Source organism: Pseudophryne corroboree, chromosome 2, assembly GCF_028390025.1.
Source record: "Pseudophryne corroboree isolate aPseCor3 chromosome 2, aPseCor3.hap2, whole genome shotgun sequence".
Classification (NCBI taxonomy): domain Eukaryota; kingdom Metazoa; phylum Chordata; class Amphibia; order Anura; family Myobatrachidae; genus Pseudophryne; species Pseudophryne corroboree.
Window position 1 is genome coordinate 932,467,728 of NC_086445.1, and position 21,503 is coordinate 932,489,230.

The window sequence follows — 21,503 nt, forward strand, 5'->3', positions numbered from 1 at the left end:
AGTGGCGAATTTCCCACTAGGCACGCAGAGGCACGTGCCTTGGAGCGGCATTTGTTGGGGGGCGTCACTTGGATGTTGTGTTGGTAACGTCAGCACAAAAAAACAGTAACTGCAAAATATACCACTGTACGGTACCATATGCCATCTTTAAAAGTAGTGTAAGAAGGTAGGACATGCACATACAGCTGTCCTACTTAGTAAATATGTATATATGAGTAAAAAGAAAAAACTGTCATAGTGGCTTTTTTATTATTCTATTAAATTGACTATCATCAAATGAGGACTTATAACCAATCAATAAAAATAGTAAAATTAGGCAGTCGGGGGCAGCCATTACTGTTGTGACTAGGGGTGCCCTCACCCCTAAATCCGCCCCTGGTATTAATGAGGCAGAAATACAGAGTGAGATTTTAAGTAAGGGAACATAGGGGGTTATTCAGGTTGGTTAGCAAACCAAAAAAGTTAGCAACTGGGCAAAACTGGGCTGCACTGTAGGTGGGGCAGATGTAATATGTGCAGAGAGAGAAATTTGGGTGGGGTATATTGTTTCTGTGCAGGGTAAATACTAGCTGCTTCATTTCTACACTCCAATTTAAATTTCAGTTTGAACACACCACACCCAAATCTCTCTGCACATGTTACATCTGCCCTGCCTGCATTGCAACATGGTTTTGCCCTTGCCCAATTGCTTACTTTTTTGGTATGCTAACAGACCTGAAAAAGTCCCATAATTCCTTATTGCCACTTTACGTAGAAAGCTGCGACACCTTTCAGGATGAGCAGCTCCTGAAACTAGTCTAATTAGCACAAGATAATAAACCAATCAAATAATTATCACAAGGTAAATGGACTTTGAAGTGATTTTGCACTGTTTCTACCCCAAACGTTACAAAGTTTTAGCCACAAAGTCAGGTGCAGTTTGATTTTTCAATGCAGTTTCAAAGGGCGGGGAAGTGCGCACTTACATTTGTCCTGAGACTGACAGGTACATATGGGCTTATGCAGTGGCTATATAAGGTACTGTATTTATCCCCCTGGGCTTTGTCACATTTTGCTGTATCAACAAGGAGTTATGATGGATTGAATTGAAATGTATTCCCACTTATAAACACAACCATTAGGAACAAAAAACTGCAAATAAGTGATTGCATAAGTATTCACACCCTTTCTAGTTCTATATCTATACCGTATTGCCTCTGAAGGAACCAACTATCTTCACAAGTGACATAAATAGTTTATTCTAGTGCACCTGTGTTCCAGGGTGTAACACAGCCAAATAAAACAAAGGCCGGGGGTGTTTATACCTTTTATAGGAGCTGTATGAGAAATGCGGGGGCCACACTTTCTGTAATTGGTAAATGACCTTTATATAATGTATTACACATTCTAAGCTTGAATAAATATAGAGAATGTACCAATATCTGTGGAAGTAATGGACTCCTCTGCTCCCGCCTTAGCAATGACCTCTCCCCTGGAGAAAGAAAATGAAACGTTTTTTAATAAACTTGCCCGGAACGTCAGAGTCTGTGTTGAGGCAGTTCAGTTATCTGTTATGTCCATGAGGTACCATTATGGCAACATCACTAGTTTATCCTTGTGCACTAGATGTAATAGACAGATATGTGTGAAGCTGACTATCACAGTGATGTTCGCCGGTACATCACCTAGAACTGAATTGCCAGCCAATATGTACTTAAAGATTAATCATGCAGTGTATGGTCTCTCTAAAGCACAACACTGATTGCCCGAATATTGATAGCGAATACAGTAGTCAGATATACTTCCCCCACCAGCAGCTACAATTGTTATTCCTCTACTTTATGTATCAATTACAGCTCCCCTTAATGTACAGCACTACATAGTTTGGATATATCCTCATACACTACTGCTGCAGTCACGCCAAACAACCCTTCTCGGATAGCCAGGTCCCGTGCGACTCGGCTTGTGGTGAGCGTCTTTTTTGTTCAAATGTGCATCTTAGTTGAACAAATGAAATAATTGGATGCCACAAAACCACTTAATTTGATATGTGACACTGGTACATCTGTGTGTGACGGAGTGTTAATCAGTATACAAAGTGCGTTGATGCAGCAGCTGCAGCTTTGTCTCAGACGCAAATTTTAAGAAAAAGTTGCTATGCTACACCACTCACACTGGGCGTCTCGCTCTGCACGGCATGTTGAGGCCTGGTGTATGAGGATACAGCTATATGTTGGCACTTAATATATGACCAATACATTGATAACCACTAGACTAGTCTGACACTGTGGCATGACAAGCATCAGCCAGTGCAATCACTCTATATCAGAGGAAGCTCACTAACTTTTGTGGAAGTACAAGTCTCAGGGTGACCTGCTAGACGAAGACCGGACATGTAGTTCCACAATAGCTAGAAAGTAAACAGTTCAGTTCACAGTCGCTGTTTTGGAACCAAATGACAGCCAGGACATTACATAGAAAAAAAGGATCAATAAAATGACTGCTGAATCACATCTGTGTATGTATCCATTTAAGTATTCATGCCATCTCCCAGCAATACAGCAGAGTAATGTCTGTACAGAAAGGGCTTACCATGGGTTGACCACAGTGCTGTGTCCCCAGGCTACATAGGAGGCGCTATCATCTCTGGCAGGAGACACAGTGGCCACATAGACTTGGTTGTCCAAAGCCCTAGGTACAGAGGGAACAATTTACATTTACAGAAAGAAGTCAAAGCAAGGTCTCCAGCCCATGATTCTGAGAAATGCAATGTGTCCTTTTCTATTACAACAGCGCCAGTGCTGAAAGTATGGCGGTACAGGCCGGTACTGCGTACCATTAAGAAATCGGCAGCCAGTACGCAGTACTGCCAGCCCGACCACCTTGCAGCAGCTGTGTCAGAGGGGAGGAGAGCGCAGTGCGCGCCTCTCGTGCCCCTCAGTCCGGTCTAGGGCAGTGGTGTCGGAAAACCGGACTTAGGGGCAGAAGAGGCACGGGCTGGCAGCAGCGGCAGCAGAGCAGATCCCGGCGGGAGGCAGCGGTGGTGATCAGCATTACTGGGGGCATAATCATATATGTATCTGGCACTTTAGGGCATAGGTGGATCTAGCACTGTGGGGGCATATGTGGATCTGGCACTGTGGGGCATATGTGGATCTGGCACTGCTGGGGGCATATGTGGATCTGGCATTGCACTACTGGGGGGCATATGTGGATCTGGCACTGGGGGGTATATGTGTATCTGGCACTGCACTACTGGGGGCTTATGTTTATATGGCACTGCTGGAGGCATATGTGAATCTGGCACTACTGCACTACTGGTAGGCATATGTGTATTTGGCACTGCACTACTGGTGGGCATATGTGTATCTGCCACTGCAATACTGGTGGGCATATGTGTATCTGCCACTGCTGTTGGCATATGTGGATCTGGCACTGTAGGGGCATATGTGGATCTGGCATTGCACTACTGGGGGCATATGAGTATCTGGCACTGCTGGGGGCATATGTGGATCTGGCACTGCTGGGGGCATATGTGGATCTGGCACTGCTGGGGGCATATGTGGATCGGGCACTGTGGGGGCATATGTGGATCGGGCACTGTGGGGGCATATGTGGATCGGGCACTGCTGGGGGCATACGTGGATCTGGCACTGCTGGGGGCATACGTGGATCTGGCACTGCTGGGGGCATACGTGGATCTGGCACTGCTGGGGGCATACGTGGATCTGGCACTGCAGGGGGCATACGTGGATCTGGCACTGCAGGGGGCATACGTGGATCTGGCACTGCAGGGGGCATATGTGGATCTGGCACTGCACTGCTGGGGGCATATACTAAGGGGGCATATGTGGATCTGGCACTGCACTGCTGGGGGCATATACTAAGGGGGCATATGTGTATCTGGCACTGCACTACTGGGGGCATATGTGTATCTTGCATTATTGGAGGCATATGTGTATCTGGCACTATTGGGGGCATATGTGTATCTGCCCCCCCCCCCCCCCCCCAGATGTGTATCACGCCCCCATTTTCATTGGCCATGCCCCATGTGGCAACACCCATTTTTTTGGCACGTGCACACAGTACCACTAAGAAATTATTTCTACTTGCACCACTGAACAGCGCTCAGTGAGTACTCTAATACTGTCATACAGTCCTTGGTGAGCAGAATCATGAGGAAGTTGTACAGCAGAACATTCTGTGTCAGAGGTGCAAAGTTCTGCCACTGCTTCACCAAGCTGCAGAGCGCCGTTTCACACTATTTGTACATTACATTAAATTTATAGTTTTAAAGCTTAGGCTGGGGGATGACAGGTTGTGTCTTCCATGCTGCGGTTGGGATACAGTTAGGAAGAGGTCCACGTGGAGTGCCAAATTACACAGCCAGTTGCGGAACCACAGTAGGGAACATTCTGCGGAACATTTGTGACTGTTTCACTCATCTCTACAAAGAAGAGACCAGACTCTGCAATGAGCTTTTAGTGCCATAGGCATGAAGATATTTCCTTTATATTTACCGAGCTCTCTGCAGAAGTTCCCAGTGTGCTGGTCCTGTGGTCATGTTAAATGCCCCCGGATACACCAACAACTGACACCCTAAATTTGAAAATAGAAAAACATATGGAGACGGCAAGTGAAACAGAAGTACACACAGAGACACATATGGTGCTGCTCCTGCCCATAATCACACAAGTGGACAGGTCACGTCCCCCACATGATCAGGTCATGTCCTGACTATAACACTGCTAGAGGTGCCGCTTGTCCATCATGTAGGACCTCTCTGCTGTGTTCCTAAATTCATAGTGATCCCTGACAGGAAGAGCAGCTGTTCTATTGCCCTGCAGTCAGTACACACCTGACCCCACACACTGTAACTCATTGCTATAAGAATAATACGTTTATTTACATAGCTCTTTTTCTCCAACAGGACTCAAGGCGCTTTACACACATCAAAAACAATGCACATAATACTGAAGATTTAAATAATACAGCAATAGACAAGCCACTCAGACATAAAAAGAAAACCCTGAGCGCACAGTAAGCACAATGCAGAATTGGTGTAGGAATATTGGGTGATAGCTTCCATGGGTTGTGTATTCCACCCTCACAGGTACCAGGTGAGGAAGCCAACTTGGGCACACTGCGTAGGATTACCCTATAGGCTGTAAGAGGCCATAAGCAATCAAGGGGGCTGTCCTAAAACTGATAACCAAATGAAAACTCAGATGTAGATTTTCCCAGTACAATTAACTTGCCCTTCTTAGTTATTGTTTCATTCTCCTTAAATTCTATTTAACATGTTGTTATATATCATATTTGTTATGCATTTGTTATGCACAGTAAGCAAAAATAGGATTTTAGTACCTACCGGTAAATCCTTTTCTCCTAGTCCGTAGAGAATGCTGGGGACTCCAAAAGGACCATGGGGTATAGACGGGATCCGCAGGAGCTTGGGCACACTGAAAAGACTTAAACTGGGTGTGAACTGGCTCCTCCCTCTATGCCCCTCCTCCAGACCTCAGTTATAGGAACTGTGCCCAGGAGAGACGGACATTTCGAGGAAAGGATTTTTGTTTAAACTAAGGGCTACAAACATACCAGCCCACACCACAAACATACCGTACAACCAGAGTAACAGTAAACCAGATAACAGTATGAATTAACAACAGCAACAAGCTGAAAACAATAAATACACAACCCGTGTATAAACTAATTTAACCAGCAAGAATACACTGCAAGTAACAGTCCGCACTGGGATGGGCGCCCAGCATCCTCTACGGACTAGGAAAAAATAATAAGATTTTAAACCTACCGGTAAATCTATTTCTCCTAGTCCGTAGAGGATGCTGGGGACTCCGTAAGGACCATGGGGTATAGACGGGCTCCGCAAGAGATAGGGCACCTAAAAAGAACTTTGACTATGGGTGTGCACTGGCTCCTCCCTCTATGCCCCTCCTCCAGACCTCAGTTAGAGAACTGTGCCCAGAGGAGATGGACAATACAAGGCAGGATTTAGCAATCCAAGGGCAAGATTCATACCAGCCCACACCAATCATACCATGTAACCTGGATCATACATAACCAGTTAACCGTATGTACAACAGTAGTAACGGTCCAAAACCGATTTCAACTGTAACATAACCCTTATGTAAGCAACAACTATATACAAGTCTTGCAGAGTTTCCACACTGGGACGGGCGCCCAGCATCCTCTACGGACTAGGAGAAATAGATTTACCGGTAGGTTTAAAATCTTATTTTCTCTTACGTCCTAGAGGATGCTGGGGACTCCGTAAGGACCATGGGGTTTATACTAAAGCATCCAATCGGGCGGGAGAGTGCGTATGACTCTGCAGCACCTACTGAGCAAACGCTAGGTCCTCATCAGCCAGGGTATCAAACTTGTAGAATTTAGCAAAAGTGTTTGACCCCGACCAAGTCGCCGCTCGGCAAAGTTGTAATGCCGAGACGCCTCGGGCAGCCGCCCAAGAAGAGCCCACCTTCCTAGTGGAATGGGCCTTAACCGAATTTGGTACCGGCAATCCAGCCGTAGAGTGAGCCTGCTGAATCGTATTACAGATCCAGCGAGCAATAGTCTGCTTCGAAGCAGGAGCGTCAATCTTATTGGCCGCATACAGGACAAACAGAGCCTCTGTTTTCCTAATTCTAGCCTTCCTGGCTACATAAATTTTTAAGGCCCTGACTACGTCCAGGGATCTGGAATCCTCCAGGTCACTTGTAGCCACAGGCACCACAATAGGTTGATTCATATGGAACGAAGAAACCACTTTAGGCAAAAATTGTGGACGTGTCCTCAATTCAGCTCGATCCACATGAAAAATCAAGTAGGGGCTCTTGTGTGACAAAGCCGCCAATTCTGACACTCGCCTTGCCGATGCTAAGGCCAACAACATGACCACCTTCCAGGTAAGAAATTTCAACTCAACCTTGTTAAGTGGTTCAAACCAGTGTGATTTTAGGAACTGCAACACCACGTTCAGGTCCCATGGTGCCACTGGACTTCTGGAAGAGAAGCCAATTCCTTTTGAAAGAAAATCGAGAGGGCCGAAATCTGAACCTTAACAGAGCCTAATATCAGGCCCATATCCACTCCTGTCTGTAGGAAGTGGAGAAAACGACCCAGATGAAAATTTTCCGTAGGTGCATTCTTGGTCTCACACCAAGACACATACTTTCGCCAGATACGGTGATAATGCTTAACCGTCACCTCCTTCCTAGCCTTTATTAAAGTAGGGATGACCTCTTCCGGAATCCCCTTTTTCGCTAGGATTCGGCGTTCAACCGCCATGCCGTCAAACGTAACCGCGGTAAGTCCTGAAATACACAGGGCCCCTGTTGCAACAGGTCTTCCCTCTGAGGAAGAGGCCAGGGATCTCCTGTGAGCATCTCTTGTAGATCTGAGTACCAGGCCCTTCGAGGCCAGTCTGGGACAACGAGTATCGTCTGTACTCTTCTTTGCCTTATGATCCTCAACACTTTTGTGATGAGAGGAAGAGGAGGAAACACGTAGACCGATTTGAACACCCACGGTGTTATCAGAGCGTCTACTGCCACTGTCTGAGGGTCCCGAGACCTGGCACAATACCTCCGAAGTTTTTTGTTGAGGCGTGACGCCATCATGTCTATTTGAGGAGTTCCCCAAAGACGTGTTATGTCTGCAAAGAGTTCTTGATGGAGTCCCCACTCTCCTGGATGGAGATCGTGTCTGCTGAGGAAGTCTGCTTCCCAGTTGTCCACTCCCAGAATGAAGACAGCCGACAGAGCTCTTACATGATTTTCCGCCCAGCGAAGAATCCTGGTGGTTTCCGCCATCGCGACTCTGCTTCTTGTCCCGCCTTGGCGGTTCACATGAGCCACTGCTGTGACATTGTCTGATTGAATCAGAACCGGTAGGTTTCGAAGAAGACTCTCCGCTTGTCGAAGGCCATTGTAAATGGCTCTGAGTTCCAACACATTGATGTGTAGACAGGACTCCTGGTCTGACCAAAGTCCCTGAAAGTTTTTTTCCCTGTGTGACCGCTACCCATCCTCGGAGGCTCGCGTCCGTGGTAACCAGGATCCAGTCCTGAATCCCGAACCGGCGACCCTCCAGCAGGTGAGCACTTTGCAACCACCATAGAAGAGACACTCTGGCCCCTGGGGACAGAGTTATTTTCCGATGTAAGTGCAGATGGGACCCGGACCACTTGTCCAGAAGGTCCCATTGAAAAGTCCTTGCATGGAACCTTCCGAAGGGAATGGCCTCGTAGGCCGCCACCATTTTTCCCAGAACTCGAGTGCATTGGTGAACTGACACCCTTTTCGGTTTTAGCAGGTCTCTGACCATGTTCTGGATGTCCTGGGCTTTCTCTATTGGGAGGAAGACCTTCATTTGTTCCGTATCCAGTATCATACCTAGGAACGGTAGTCGAGTTGTCGGAATCAACTGTGACTTTGGTAGATTTAGAATCCAACCATGTTGCTGGAGCACTCTCAGAGAGAGTGCCACACTGCTCAGCAATTTCTCTCTTGATCTCGCTTTTATCAGGAGATCGTCCAAGTATGGGATAATTGTGACTCCATGCTTGCGCAGGACCACCATCATTTCCGCCATTATCTTGGTGAAAATCCTCGGGGCCGTGGAAAGTCCAAACGGCAACGTCTGAAATTGGTAATGACAATCCTGTACAGCGAATCTCAGGTATTCCTGATGGGGGAATATATGGGGACATGAAGGTACGCATCCTTTATGTCCAGAGACACCATAAACTCCCCTTCCTCCATGTTGGCTATTATCGCTCTGAGTGTTTCCATTTTGAATTTGAATCTTTTTATGTACAGGTTTAGGGATTTCAGATTCAAAATGGGTCTGACCGAACCGTCCGGTTTCGGGACCACAAATAGGGTTGAGTAGTAACCTCTTCCTTGCTGGTGCAGGGGAACCTTGATTATCACTTGCTGTATACACAGCGTTTGAATTGCAGCTAACACTACATCCCTTTCCGATGTGGAAGCTGGTAGGGCCGATTTGAAAAATCGGTGTGGGGGCACCTCGTCGAATTCCAGTTTGTACCCCTGGGAAACTATTTCCAACACCCAGGGATTCAGGTCTGATCTGACCCAGGCCTGACTGAAAAGTCGAAGATGTGCCCCCACCGGTGCGGACTCCCTCAGGGGAGCCCCAGCGTCATGCTGTGGGTTTTGGAGCAGCCGGGGAGGACTTTTGTTCCTGGGCACCTGTCGAAGCAGGTGCTCTTTTGCCTCTGCCCTTACCTCTGACGAGGAAAGAGGATCCCCGACCTCTTTTGGACTTGTGCGACCGAAAGGACTGCATCTGATAGGGTGTTACTTTCTTTTGCTGTTGGGGAATATATGGTAAAAAATTTGATTTACCTGCTGTAGCTGTGGAAACCAGGTCCGTCAGCCCATCCCCAAACAATACATCACCCTTATAGGGTAGTACTTCCATATGTTTTTTGGAATCCGCATCACCCGTCCATTGGCGAGTCCATAAGGATCTTCTCGCTGAGATAGACATGGCATTGGCCCTAGAAGCCAGCAATCCAATGTCCCTTTGAGCATCCCTCATAAATAAGACTGTGTCTTTTATATGGGCTAGAGTTAGGAATATAGTATCCTTCTCCATATTATCAAATTGATCTGTCAGCTCATCTGTCCAAGCTGCAATTGCGCTACACACCCATGCCGACGCATGGTCTTAGCACAGCCCCCGTATGAGAATAAATACACTTTAAGGTAGTTTCTTGCCTGCGATCTGCAGGGTCCTTAAGGGCCGCTGTGTCAGGAGACGGTAGCGCCACTTTCTTGGGCAAGCGCGTCAGGGCCTTGTCCACAGTGGGGGATGATTCCCAAATCTCCCTGTCCTGCTTAGGGAAGGGGTATGCCATATAAATTCTTTTGGGGATCTGCGGCCTGTTTTCCGGAGTCTCCCAAGCTTTTCCAAAGAAATCATTTAATTCATGAGATGTGGGAAAATTAATAATCTGTTTCTTTTCCTTAAACATGTGTACCCTTGTGTCAGGGACCGAGGGTTCATCCTCAATATGCAACACATCCCTTATTGCCACAATCATACACTGAATGGTTTTAGTCACCCTAGGGTGCAATTTTACTTCGTCATAGTCGACACTGGATTCAGAATCTGTGTCGGTAGTAGTGTCTTGTGTTAAGGGACGCTTTTGAGACCCCGACGGGCCCTGTGAGTCGGTCCAATCCGAGGATTGACCCCCTGATGTCCCTCCTAAGTCAGCCTTATCAAGCCTTTTATGTAAAGATGCCACACTTGCATTCAACATATGCCACATGTCCATCCAATCCGGAGTCGGCACAGCCGACGGGGACACACCACTCATTTGCTCCACCGCCTCCTTGGAGAAGCCTTCCGCCTCAGACATGTCGACACACACGTACCGACACCCCACACACACAGGGATTAACCTATAAGGGGACAAAACCCCAACCAGGCCCTTAGGAGAGACAGAGAGAGAGTATGCCAGCACACACCAGCGCTTAAAAACACTGGAATATATATACCAGATAGCGCTTTTTATATATATAGCCTTAATTCCCACTCACTGCGTTCCAAAGTGCCCCCCTCCTCTTTTTTCCAGCCTATGAAGGTTCAGCAGGGGAGAGATCAGGGAGCCAGCTTTTCTCATGCAGTTTCTGTGGAGAAAATGGCGCTGGTTAGTGCTGAGGATCAAGCCCCGCCCACCCGACGGCGGGCTTCGGTCCCAGTAAACTTATATAAAAAAATGGCGGGGGATTCGTGGCTTTACTGTGCCCCAGCCTAATCCTTCTTATATTGCCACAAAATGAGGAATATTGCTGCCCAGGGCGCCCCCCCCCCTGCACCCTTCAGTGCCTGCTTGTGTGTGAGTATTGGGAGCAATGGCGCGCAGCTTACCGCTGCGCGCTTACCTCATGAAGATCTGATGTCTTCTGCCTCCTGATGTCTTCTTGCCTTCTCCTACTCACCTGGCTTCTTATCTTCGGCATCTGTGAGGAGGACGGCGGCGCGGCTCCGGGACGAACCCCAGGTGAGACCTGTGTTCCGACTCCCTCTGAAGCTAATGGTGTCCAGTAGCCTTAGAAACAGTGCCCAACTTGACAAGCCAGCTCTGTTTCTCTCTCCTCAGTCCCACGATGCAGGGAGCCTGTTGCCAACAGGACTCCCTGAAAATAAAAAAAACTAACAAAATTCTTTAATACAGAAAACTCTGGAGAGCTCTCTGCATTGTACCCTTTCTCCTCTGGGCTGTCAAAGTCAGAAAAATATCACGCTGCACGTTGCCATATATGCACTTCATGCGTGTGCACGCTGCATATTTAATCAAAATAATGTATTTTATAAGTTAATATTCCCCTGAGTTCAACAGGTATCAGTGGGTCTCAAGATGGCTCTTAGACCTTAGAGATTCCCCTTTGCATGTTAAAAGGGCTTCACATGTTCTTATGCATAGTTAAGCACAGGAATAGTAATTGAAGATTAATTGTATTCCGAATAAATTACACCTAAGAATAGTCAGTTTCTGTCCCGCAGACGGAATACAATAGCCTTTAATTACACTAAGCTTTGAGATTCAATGAGGAGGGCCAACACCTGTGTTTACGAATGGGGCTGGTTTTGTCTCCAGAAGAATGATTGCTGAGATGTCATTGTCTCAACTGAAAGTGGACATTGAGAATACCGAACAAAACCCAGAGACAGGGTTTGTTTTGTATTCGCCAAACAATAGCTTTCCACAAGACAGGAATGTGTTAGTCATCACACAACAACCAAGATCACATGCTCAGCTCACTGATACAGCTAGCCCACATGCTGTGAAAGACACACACTTCCTGTGGTTGACACACCCCCACAGCTGGAATGCAGGTATGATATTATCCACTGGAAATCACAGGGCTCACTGACTCACTCAGAACCAAGCAAGCATCCAGAAGCATGGCTTGCTTATCACCAGGCTCCAAGCGAAAGGCTAAGTATTGTATACTCATGGCTTAATGGCATAGAATAGTTTAAATATGTGTTTGTGGTAAAGTAGTTGTGAAATGATTGGCATAGAATAGTTAGTTTGGAGATACAAATGGCTTAAGGTTAATGATGCTTGTGCAGTTGTGTGATTGTTGGGTGTTTGGGATGATACTCTATGAAATCTGTAATGAATTGGAACAGTAGACAGACAATCTGTAGCATAGCATCTCTGGTATACATTTATGGATGGTGATTTATAACAGATTATAGTAGTTTTACATGATTCATCTTGCTGAAGGTTAGAAGTCAAAACATACTTCCTTTTGTTACTGTAGTCATGTGCTTGTAGCAATAGCAGGTTGATACTTGTGGGTACCTGGTTATTGAGATACTGTGTTGGCTTGAAATTATGAAAGGTGATTTAGATGGTTTGGAATTCTAAAATCAGAACATATGCATTGTGTTGAGGCTTGGACATTTTTGGAATATAGTGGAGTCTTGTGTCTTCTGCTATGTGATTGTGGTGTAGCAGAGAGTGCCATGTGTTTGGACTTGCAAATCTAAAATGGCTGCTAGCATTCCCTTTTAAATCATATGTTACAGACTTTGAAATCATGGGTGTTTTTCCCAAAATGGAGTCTAGCTTCTGTCCCATGCGGTATTGTAGGGACCATTGTGTTGTTGCTGGGTGTTGTGTATATAGGGACAGCCAGCCTGGGTGAGCTCAATTTTTCTCTCCACAAAGGGTCTCAGCATTGACTAACTGCGCAGCGATTGTTTCTCACATGTGTAAATTCTCTGCAGACATACTGTCTCTTATTTAATGTTATAAGCCATTATCTCTCTCTCTCCTTCCCCCCTTTAAATGTAATTGTATCTTTATTGTATTTTGTGTGTAGTGATTCGGTTAGGTATTTTATGTTATCTTGGTAGTGTATAACTTGTATTGTATTATTCTTTTGCAATTGAACGTTCATTCATTTCCTTAAAAGGCGTTAGACCCTTAGACCGGTATTTGACTGTTTATTATATTGCTAAGGGGTTCTCTGAGCGTCACATACGCTCATACAGCTTTTAAACTAACAAGGTTACACTGTGTTGCATTTACACCTTATCACTGCACAAGGGTTTACAGTATAAGTACATTCCTTAAGGTATAGTTATTAAAGTTTAATTCTGTAAGTGTCTGCGACGCCTGTGCTCACACCCTGTGCACAGCGTCTGCTACACTAAGGGCGTACTCTTGCGGTACCTTTTGCGCCAATTGCGTACTGTGTCTCTTAACCTTTTAAAGTGTTTTAAATAGGATAAACATATAGGCTTTGTCAGGGCACAAGATCTAACTGAGGTCTGGAGGAGGGGCACAGAGGGAGGAGCCAGTGCACACCCATAGTCAAAGTTCTTTTTAGGTGCCCTATCTCCTGCGAAGCCCGTCTATACCCCATGGTCCTTACGGAGTCCCCAGCATCCTCTAGGACGTAAGAGAAAAGATTTTAAACCTACCGGTAAATCTTTTTCTCGTAGTCCGTAGAGGATGCTGGGACTCCGTAAGGACCATGGGGATAGACGGGCTCCGCAGGAGACATGGGCACTTTAAGAAAGACTTTGGATCTGGGTGTGCACTGGCTCCTCCCTCTATGCCCCTCCTCCAGACCTCAGTTAGAGAAACTGTGCCCAGAGGAGACGGACAGTACGAGGAAAGGATTTTTGTTAATCTAAGGGCAAGATTCATACCAGCCACACCAATCACACCGTATAACCTGTGATATACTATCTAGTTAACAGTATGAAACAACAACATATCATCGGTCCAAAACCGACGAAACTATAACATAACCCTTATGAAAGCAATAACTATATACAAGTAGTCCGCACTTGAGACGGGCGCCCAGCATCCTCTACGGACTACGAGAAAAAGATTTACCGGTAGGTTTAAAATCTTATTTTCTCTAACGTCCTAGAGGATGCTGGGACTCCGTAAGGACCATGGGGATTATACCAAAGCTCCCAAACGGGCGGGAGAGTGCGGATGACTCTGCAGCACCGATTGAGCAAACAGGAGGTCCTCCTCAGCCAGGGTATCAAACTTATAGACCTTTGCAAAGGTGTTTGACCCCGACCAAGTAGCAGCTCGGCACAGCTGTAGTGCCGAGACCCCTCGGGCAGCCGCCCAAGACGAGCCCACCTTCCTAGTGGAATGGGCCTTAACCGATTTTGGTAATGGCAATCCTGCCGTAGAATGCGCCTGCTGAATCGTGTTACAGATCCAGCGAGCAATAGTCTGCTTTGAAGCAGGGCCGCCAACCTTGTTGGCTGCATACAGGACAAACAGTGCTTCTGTTTTTCTGATCCTAGCCGTTCTGGCCACGTAAATCTTCAAAGCCCTGACCACATCAAGGGACTCGGAATCCTCCAAGTCATGTGTAGCCACAGGCACAATAGGTTGGTTCATATGAAAGGATGATATCACCTTAGGTAGGAATTGAGGACGGGTCCGCAATTCCGCTCTATCCATATGGAAAACCAGATAGGTGCTTTTATGTGATAAAGCCGCTAATTCAGAAACTCGCCTAGCCGAAGCCAAGGCTAACAACATGACCACCTTCGAAGTGAGATATTTCAACTCCACTGTTTTAAGTGGTTCAAACCAATGTGACTTAAGAAAACTTAACACCACGTTAAGGTCCCAAGGCGCCACCGGAGGTACAAAAGTATATATAAAAATAGAATATCCCCTGTGATATGATAAGTGGAGATATGATCTGTCCCCAGGATGAATATTATCATCAGCATCTTAAATTTTGGTTTAAAGAGGGAATAATGGAGGATGTATAAAATGTTTTGTTATAGTAATTAATAGATTTCCCCGTTTTTTTAAGGTAATGTACTTAAATGCAGCGCAGCATATTATAGATGGACATAAGTGAGAACAACCTCTACACATTTAGATATGATAAGGAGATGCACGTCTTTATATGCTGCGCTGTATATTAATTTAAGATATGTATATTACATTGTATGATATGAGAATGAGGCTTGAATATCTATGGCAAGATGGCCACTGGTATTTGGAAGGAGGCTTGAATATGGGAGGAAATGGAAATGAGGTTGGAATATAAATGGCAACATAGTTGCACGATGAGGCTTGTATGTATACATTGAAAATGAGGCTTGATTGTAAGCGGCAAGATGGCCGCCGCAGGAGATAAAAGGAAGTGATCCAAATTGAGGCTTGGAACGCACGAAAGAGTGCGCATGCGCATAGCGGCGCGGGAGATCCGAACCGTGAACGGTATATATAAGGAGATCGAGTAGAGCTGGGTCATTTGAGCTGAGGAAGCCGCTGAGGGAGCATCAAGGCGGAGAAACACGTATTCGAGTGACCGTGGTAACAGATTTTCACCTCCGGACCGCTGTAGCACGGGGTCAGTAATACTGTTACAGTGTAAATTGCAATACGGGCCAATACCAGCAGAGGGAGCCTGAGCACTGTGAGCAGAAGCACCTGACGATTGATGTCTTCAATTACTAAAGGAGAACCGTAACAGCAAAGAGTCCAGTACTGGAGGTGAAATCAATAAGAATCCGTATGGTAACACCTGTGAAGGTAAAATTTATGTGTGCACACAATATCAAGGATCCAAGTGAATTTGGGACAATTTGAAGATAATTACTCTTATTAAGTGAATCAATTTTGGATCACAGAGATTATGAAGTGAAAGGATTTTTGCACCTTACTGGGACATATTGATGTAATGTGGACATTACCCAGCTAAATTGGTTTTAATATCAGCCTCAGATCCGGATACAAATAAGCCTCTTAGGTTTTTTGGTTGTAATATTAATGTGGAAATAAGTAGTACTGTTTTTATTTCTTATGCTGCAGCATGTATTGTATATGATGAAATTCTTTTTATTTGTGCTTATTTAGAGTACTATTTTTATATGAATAAAAAAGATTGAATATAAAACCGGTTGTGAAATTATATAACAGTATAGAAATTAGGGTGGAAGCAGCGCTCTTGGTATACTCCCGAGATTGTATCCCGGGGGGTATGTTTATATATCTTTGTTTTTTATAAGGAATGCAATTATCCTTTAGCTAAAGAGCAGCAGTATCCACTAACTATATAGAAAAAATCTCCTCCATTGGTAAATCCCAGCGCCCTTTTTTGTGCACACTGGAGTCCTTGTGTGTTAATCAGGGAACACGGTGTGTGCAAATATATGTGTTTGGTGTTTGGTATTAATTGCAGATTGGGCAGTAGGTGATTAAAAGTATGGCTGCACTTAAATGTATAGCGGAACGTCTAGAAAGACGGAATTTATACCTAAAAGGGTCAGATGAAATGCAGCCTACTGACAGAAGTGAGAATTCAGAAGACATGCATGGTCTATTTAATAGAGTGGAAAATTTATGTATGGAGGAGACTAGACATTGGTGGGACCAGGTGTCCTTACAGAAGTATTTGGATCAGGGGATTATTCCGAGGGGATTGAGGATCCTCAAAACCTCCACGTTTAAGGAAGACAAACAGTTTTCAGAAGAGTGGAATGTAGTTTTGGACAATTGTTCTAAGAATCTTATGCAATTGCTTGTGAGATATAGAGAGAAAAAAGTAAATGAGATACAAAAGGAAATTGAAAAAACACAGGAATTGCTCAGAGCATTCTCTGGCGATAAGGGTTTTAATGAGAGAGATATGAGGGTAAATAGAAAAGTGGAGGATTTTGGGAAGTCCTTGATCCTTAGGAAAAAGAATAAAATGTATCGTGATAGAATAGATTATCAGAAGGGGGAAATACAACCTTCAATAGGAAAATGGAACAGGGGGGGCGTACAAATCCATCATATAAAGAGTATGGGCAGATGAGGAGAGAACCACAGAACGTTCAATCACATTATGTCTCTAGGGGACCCAAAACACCGGGACAATTTAGGAATTATGGAAGGAATAAATATCATGAGAAAAATAGATTAGAACCCATTGTATTAAAAAATAGGTATGAGGCATTATCTCAGGAACAGAAGTATAGGTCTCCGATGGAGAGACAAAAATGGAGTAGAAGGGGCTCAGATAGGAATGAGTGGACAGATGTGGAGGACATATATGAAGGATCACCACAGAAAAATGGTGAGGTTTTTTGGGGGGATGGTTACAGACACATGAACCATCCACATCGAAAATTCGAAAGGTCAAATTGGTCAGGAAAAAGACAAAGAGAACAAGAGCCAGAGGAAAGAGGGGCGGAAAGAGGAAGTCAGGGAAAAAGCATGAAGTTAAAGTAAATGGGAAAGGGGTCTTTAATCTATCTTCTAAGGAATTATCATCAGACCAATTGAGATTGTTAGAAAAAGGACTAAATTTTGCCCCAGCACAGAAACCGAACCTTTTTGAATTATTTGTGGACCTAAATCGGTATATTAGAACCTTGAGTCGAAAGCGATATTTTGCTTTAAAAAATCTTCAAAAGAAGGACCAAACAGGTATGCCAATTATAATGGATCAAGATGATAGAGAAATGTTAAGTATGTTGGAGTCTTTAGCGGCAGAATCAATAGATATTCATAAGGACGAACCTTATTTGAAAATATTTGATATAAAAAAGATTGTGGAGGAAGAAAATAAGTTTAAAAACAAATCAGAATTCTACCCACTGGCATATCGTGGCCCGTATATTGAGAGTTTTTATAAATCAACTATGGAGCAGTTCAGAATTATGTGCAGTAGGACAGAGAAACAACCCCTTAAGGATAATTTGAGTAAGAAGGAGAGGATGGCTTTGAAGGAGTTGAGTGAGGATCCCTCCCTGATCATTAAACCAGCGGACAAAGGCGGTGGGATTGTAGTCATGGACACAGTTGCATATTTGGCAGAGGCAAAGAGACAACTAAATGATGATTGTCTATATTCCAGGATGACATGCAATCCCACCGCCAGGTTTCAGATAGAATTAAAGACCATATTGAATCAAGCTTGGAGGAAGGGGGCTATCTCAAAAGAAACATTAGGTTTCCTATATTGCGACTATCCTGTGATTCCTATATATTATTTTTTGCCTAAAGTGCACAAAACTTTAATTAATCCACCGGGTCGACCCTTAATTGCGGGAATTGGGTCATTAACTAGCAACCTGTCATTTTTTGTAGATAGTCACTTACAGGGTTATGTGAAAAAATTAAAATCCCACATAAAAGACACTACACATTTTTTAAATTTAATAAAGACGGTAAGATGGAAGCCCAGTTATTGTTTCATCACGTGTGATGTTGTGTCACTTTATTCTAATATTGAACATCAACTGGGGATGGAGGCTATTGAAGTTTATCTTTCAGAAGACCCCAATGTTACAAATGAATTAAAATGGTTTATAATGGAAGGGATTAGATTTATTTTAAAGCACAATTATTTTCTTTTTGATCGTCAATATTATCTACAGGTCAAGGGAACGGCCATGGGGACCAGGTTCGCCCCCAGCTTCGCTAACCTCTTTATGGGTCGCTTCGAGGAGCGGAACATTTGGGGGGGCGGTGTGGGGGCGGGCCTGGTCCTCTATGGCCGTTTCATTGACGATTTATTTTTTGTATGGGAGGGGAGCACTGAATCAGCAGAACCCTTTATTAAAAATTTGAATCTCAATCAGTTTGGCCTAAAATTCACTGGTCACTGTCACCGCACTGAGATAACTTTTTTAGATATTGCACTAAAGGTAGAGAATGATATGATAATGACAGAGACCTTTGTAAAAGAAGTCGGCCAAAGTAGATATCTTCACTACAAAAGTAGTCACCTCCTTAGGTGGAAGGAAAATATACCCAAGGGCCAATTCCTTAGAGTTAAGAGGAATTGCTCCACGGAGGGAGCAGCCCGTAAACAAATTAAATCCATGTATGGGTCGTTTATTTCGCAGGATTATCCTAAGAATATATTAGAAAAGGCTATGAGGGAAGTGGAAAATGTTGAACGGGATACATTGCTAGAAGATACTCAAAGTAGGGGAAAAAAGGTATGAAGAACCAGGAAAGGATAGGACATCTATGTTTGTAACTAAATATAACACCAGTGCATATGAAATAAAGAAAATTATTAAACGAAATTTTGCCATTCTTAGATTAGATGAAACTTTGAACTCCCATATAAAATTGAATGAACAGGTTATTTTTAGAAAATCTGATAGTCTGAAAACTACATTGGCCCCTAGTTTCTTTGATCAGACACAAAATAAAAATAATAATAAAAATAAAAATAAAGACTTGCCACAAGAGGGTGGGAAAATGACACGTATGTGGCTACCACCAATACCTTTAGGTTTTCATAGATGTGGGCGGACAGGATGTGCCACATGTACTCACACCATCAAGAAGACTACACACATTACTTCTGCGGTATCTGGAGAAGTTTGTAGGATAAAAAGCTTCCTTAATTGCAAATCCACATTTATAATCTATGTATTGGAATGTGGATGTGGATTGCAATATGTGGGCAGTACCATCAGAACGCTCCATATAAGGTTTATGGAACATAAGAGGAGTATAGAAAAGGAGACAGGAAATACGTACCTATATAGACACATTCTGAACTGTGAAAAAGGAAAATGTGGAAAAATTAACATCACCGCTATAGAACAAGTAGCGGAAACAAGTAGGGGGGGCGATAGGTATAGACGTCTATGCAAAAGAGAGGCGTTCTGGATATTTAGATTAAAGACCCTGGTGCCATATGGACTGAATGATTCAGTGGAACTAAACAACATATAGGGGGGTGAGGAATGAAGGGAGGAGGAGGGAGTTATACTGCGGGGTGGGATGGGGGGTGGGGTGTGGGGGGGAGGGAAGGCAAGGAATGAATTTAGGAATAATCACGATTTATATATAAAAATAGAATATCCTCTGTGATATGATAAGTGGAGATATGATCTGTCCCCAGGATGAATATTATCATCAGCATCTTAAATTTTGGTTTAAAGAGGGAATAATGGAGGATGTATAAAATGTTTTGTTATAGTAATTAATAGATTTCCCCGTTTTTTTAAGGTAATGTAACTTAAATGCAGCGCAGCATATTATAGATGGACATAAGTGAGAACAACCTCTACACATTTAGATATAAGGAGATGCACGTCTTTATATGCTGCGCTGTATATTAATTTAAGATATGTATATTACATTGTATGATATGAGAATGAGGCTTGAATATCTATGGCAAGATGGCCACTGGTATTTGGAAGGAGGCTTGAATATGGGAAGAAATGGAAATGAGGTTGGAATATAAATGGCAACATAGTTGCACAATGAGGAAGTGATCCAAATTGAGGCTTGGAACGCACGAAAGAGTGCACATGCGCATAGCGGCGCGGGAGATCCGAACCGTGAACGGTATATATAAGGAGATCGAGTAGAGCTGGGTCATTTGAGCTGAGGAAGCCGCTGAGGGAGCATCAAGGCGGAGAAACGCGTATTCGAGTGACCGTGGTAACAGATTTTCACCTCCGGTCCGGACCGCTGTAGCACGGGGTCAGTAATACTGTTACACAGTGTAAATTGCAATACGGGCCAATACCAGCAGAGGGAGCCTGAGCACTGTGAGCAGAAGCACCTGACGATTGATGTCTTCAATTACTAAAGGAGAACCGTAACAGCAAAGAGTCCAATACTGGAGGTGAAATCAATAAGAATCCGTATGTTGTGAAGGTAAAATTTATGTGTGCACACAATATCAAGGATCCAAGTAAATCTGGGACAATTTGAAGATAATTACTCTTATTAAGTGAATCAATTTTGGATCACAGAGATTATGAAGTAAAAGGATTTTTGCACCTTACTGGGACATATTGATGTAATGTGGACATTACCCAGCTAAATTGGTTTTAATATCAGCCTCAGATCCGGATACAAATAAGCCTCTTAGGTTTTTTGGTTGTAATATTAATGTGGAAATAAGTAGTACTGTTTTTATTTCTTATGCTGCAGCATGTATTGTATATGATGAAATTCTTTTTATTTGTGCTTATTTAGAGTACTATTTTTATATGAATAAAAAAGATTGAATATAAAACCGGTTGTGAAATTATATAACAGTATAGAAATTAGGGTGGAAGCAGCGCTCTTGGTATACTCCCGAGATTGTATCCCGGGGGGTATGTTTATATATCTTTGTTTTTTATAAGGAATGCAATTATCCTTTAGCTAAAGAGCAGCAGTATCCACTAATTATATAGAAAAAATCTCCTCCATTGGTAAATCCCAGCGCCCTTTTTTGTGCACACTGGAGTCCTTGTGTGTTAATCAGGGAACACGGTGTGTGCAAATATATGTGTTTGGTGTTAGGTACAAAAGGAGGCTGAATATGCAGTACTCCCTTCACAAAAGTCTGTACTTCAGGCAGAGAGGCCAATTCCTTTTGAAAGAAAATGGATAAGGCCGAAATCTGAACTTTAATGGAGCCTAATTTTAGGCCCAAATTCACTCCAGTTTGTAGGAAGTGAAGAAAACGGCCTAGATGGAATTCTTCCGTAGGAGCATTCCT

The 21,503-nt window shown here is 43.9% G+C and overlaps 1 protein-coding gene across 1 annotated transcript in view; it reads right to left on the reverse strand.

The window, feature by feature from the left end:
• NIT2 (nitrilase family member 2) overlaps positions 1–21,503 on the reverse strand; it is a 106,283-nt gene that overhangs the window by 13,983 nt on the left and 70,797 nt on the right. Inside the window, exons 7-9 of the mRNA XM_063956241.1 lie at positions 4,500–4,578; positions 2,572–2,670; positions 1,416–1,471 (exon numbers count right to left, since the gene is read on the reverse strand). Of these exons, the coding sequence (XP_063812311.1) occupies positions 1,416–1,471; positions 2,572–2,670; positions 4,500–4,578 (234 nt within the window). The remainder of the gene's footprint in view (positions 1–1,415; positions 1,472–2,571; positions 2,671–4,499; positions 4,579–21,503) is intronic.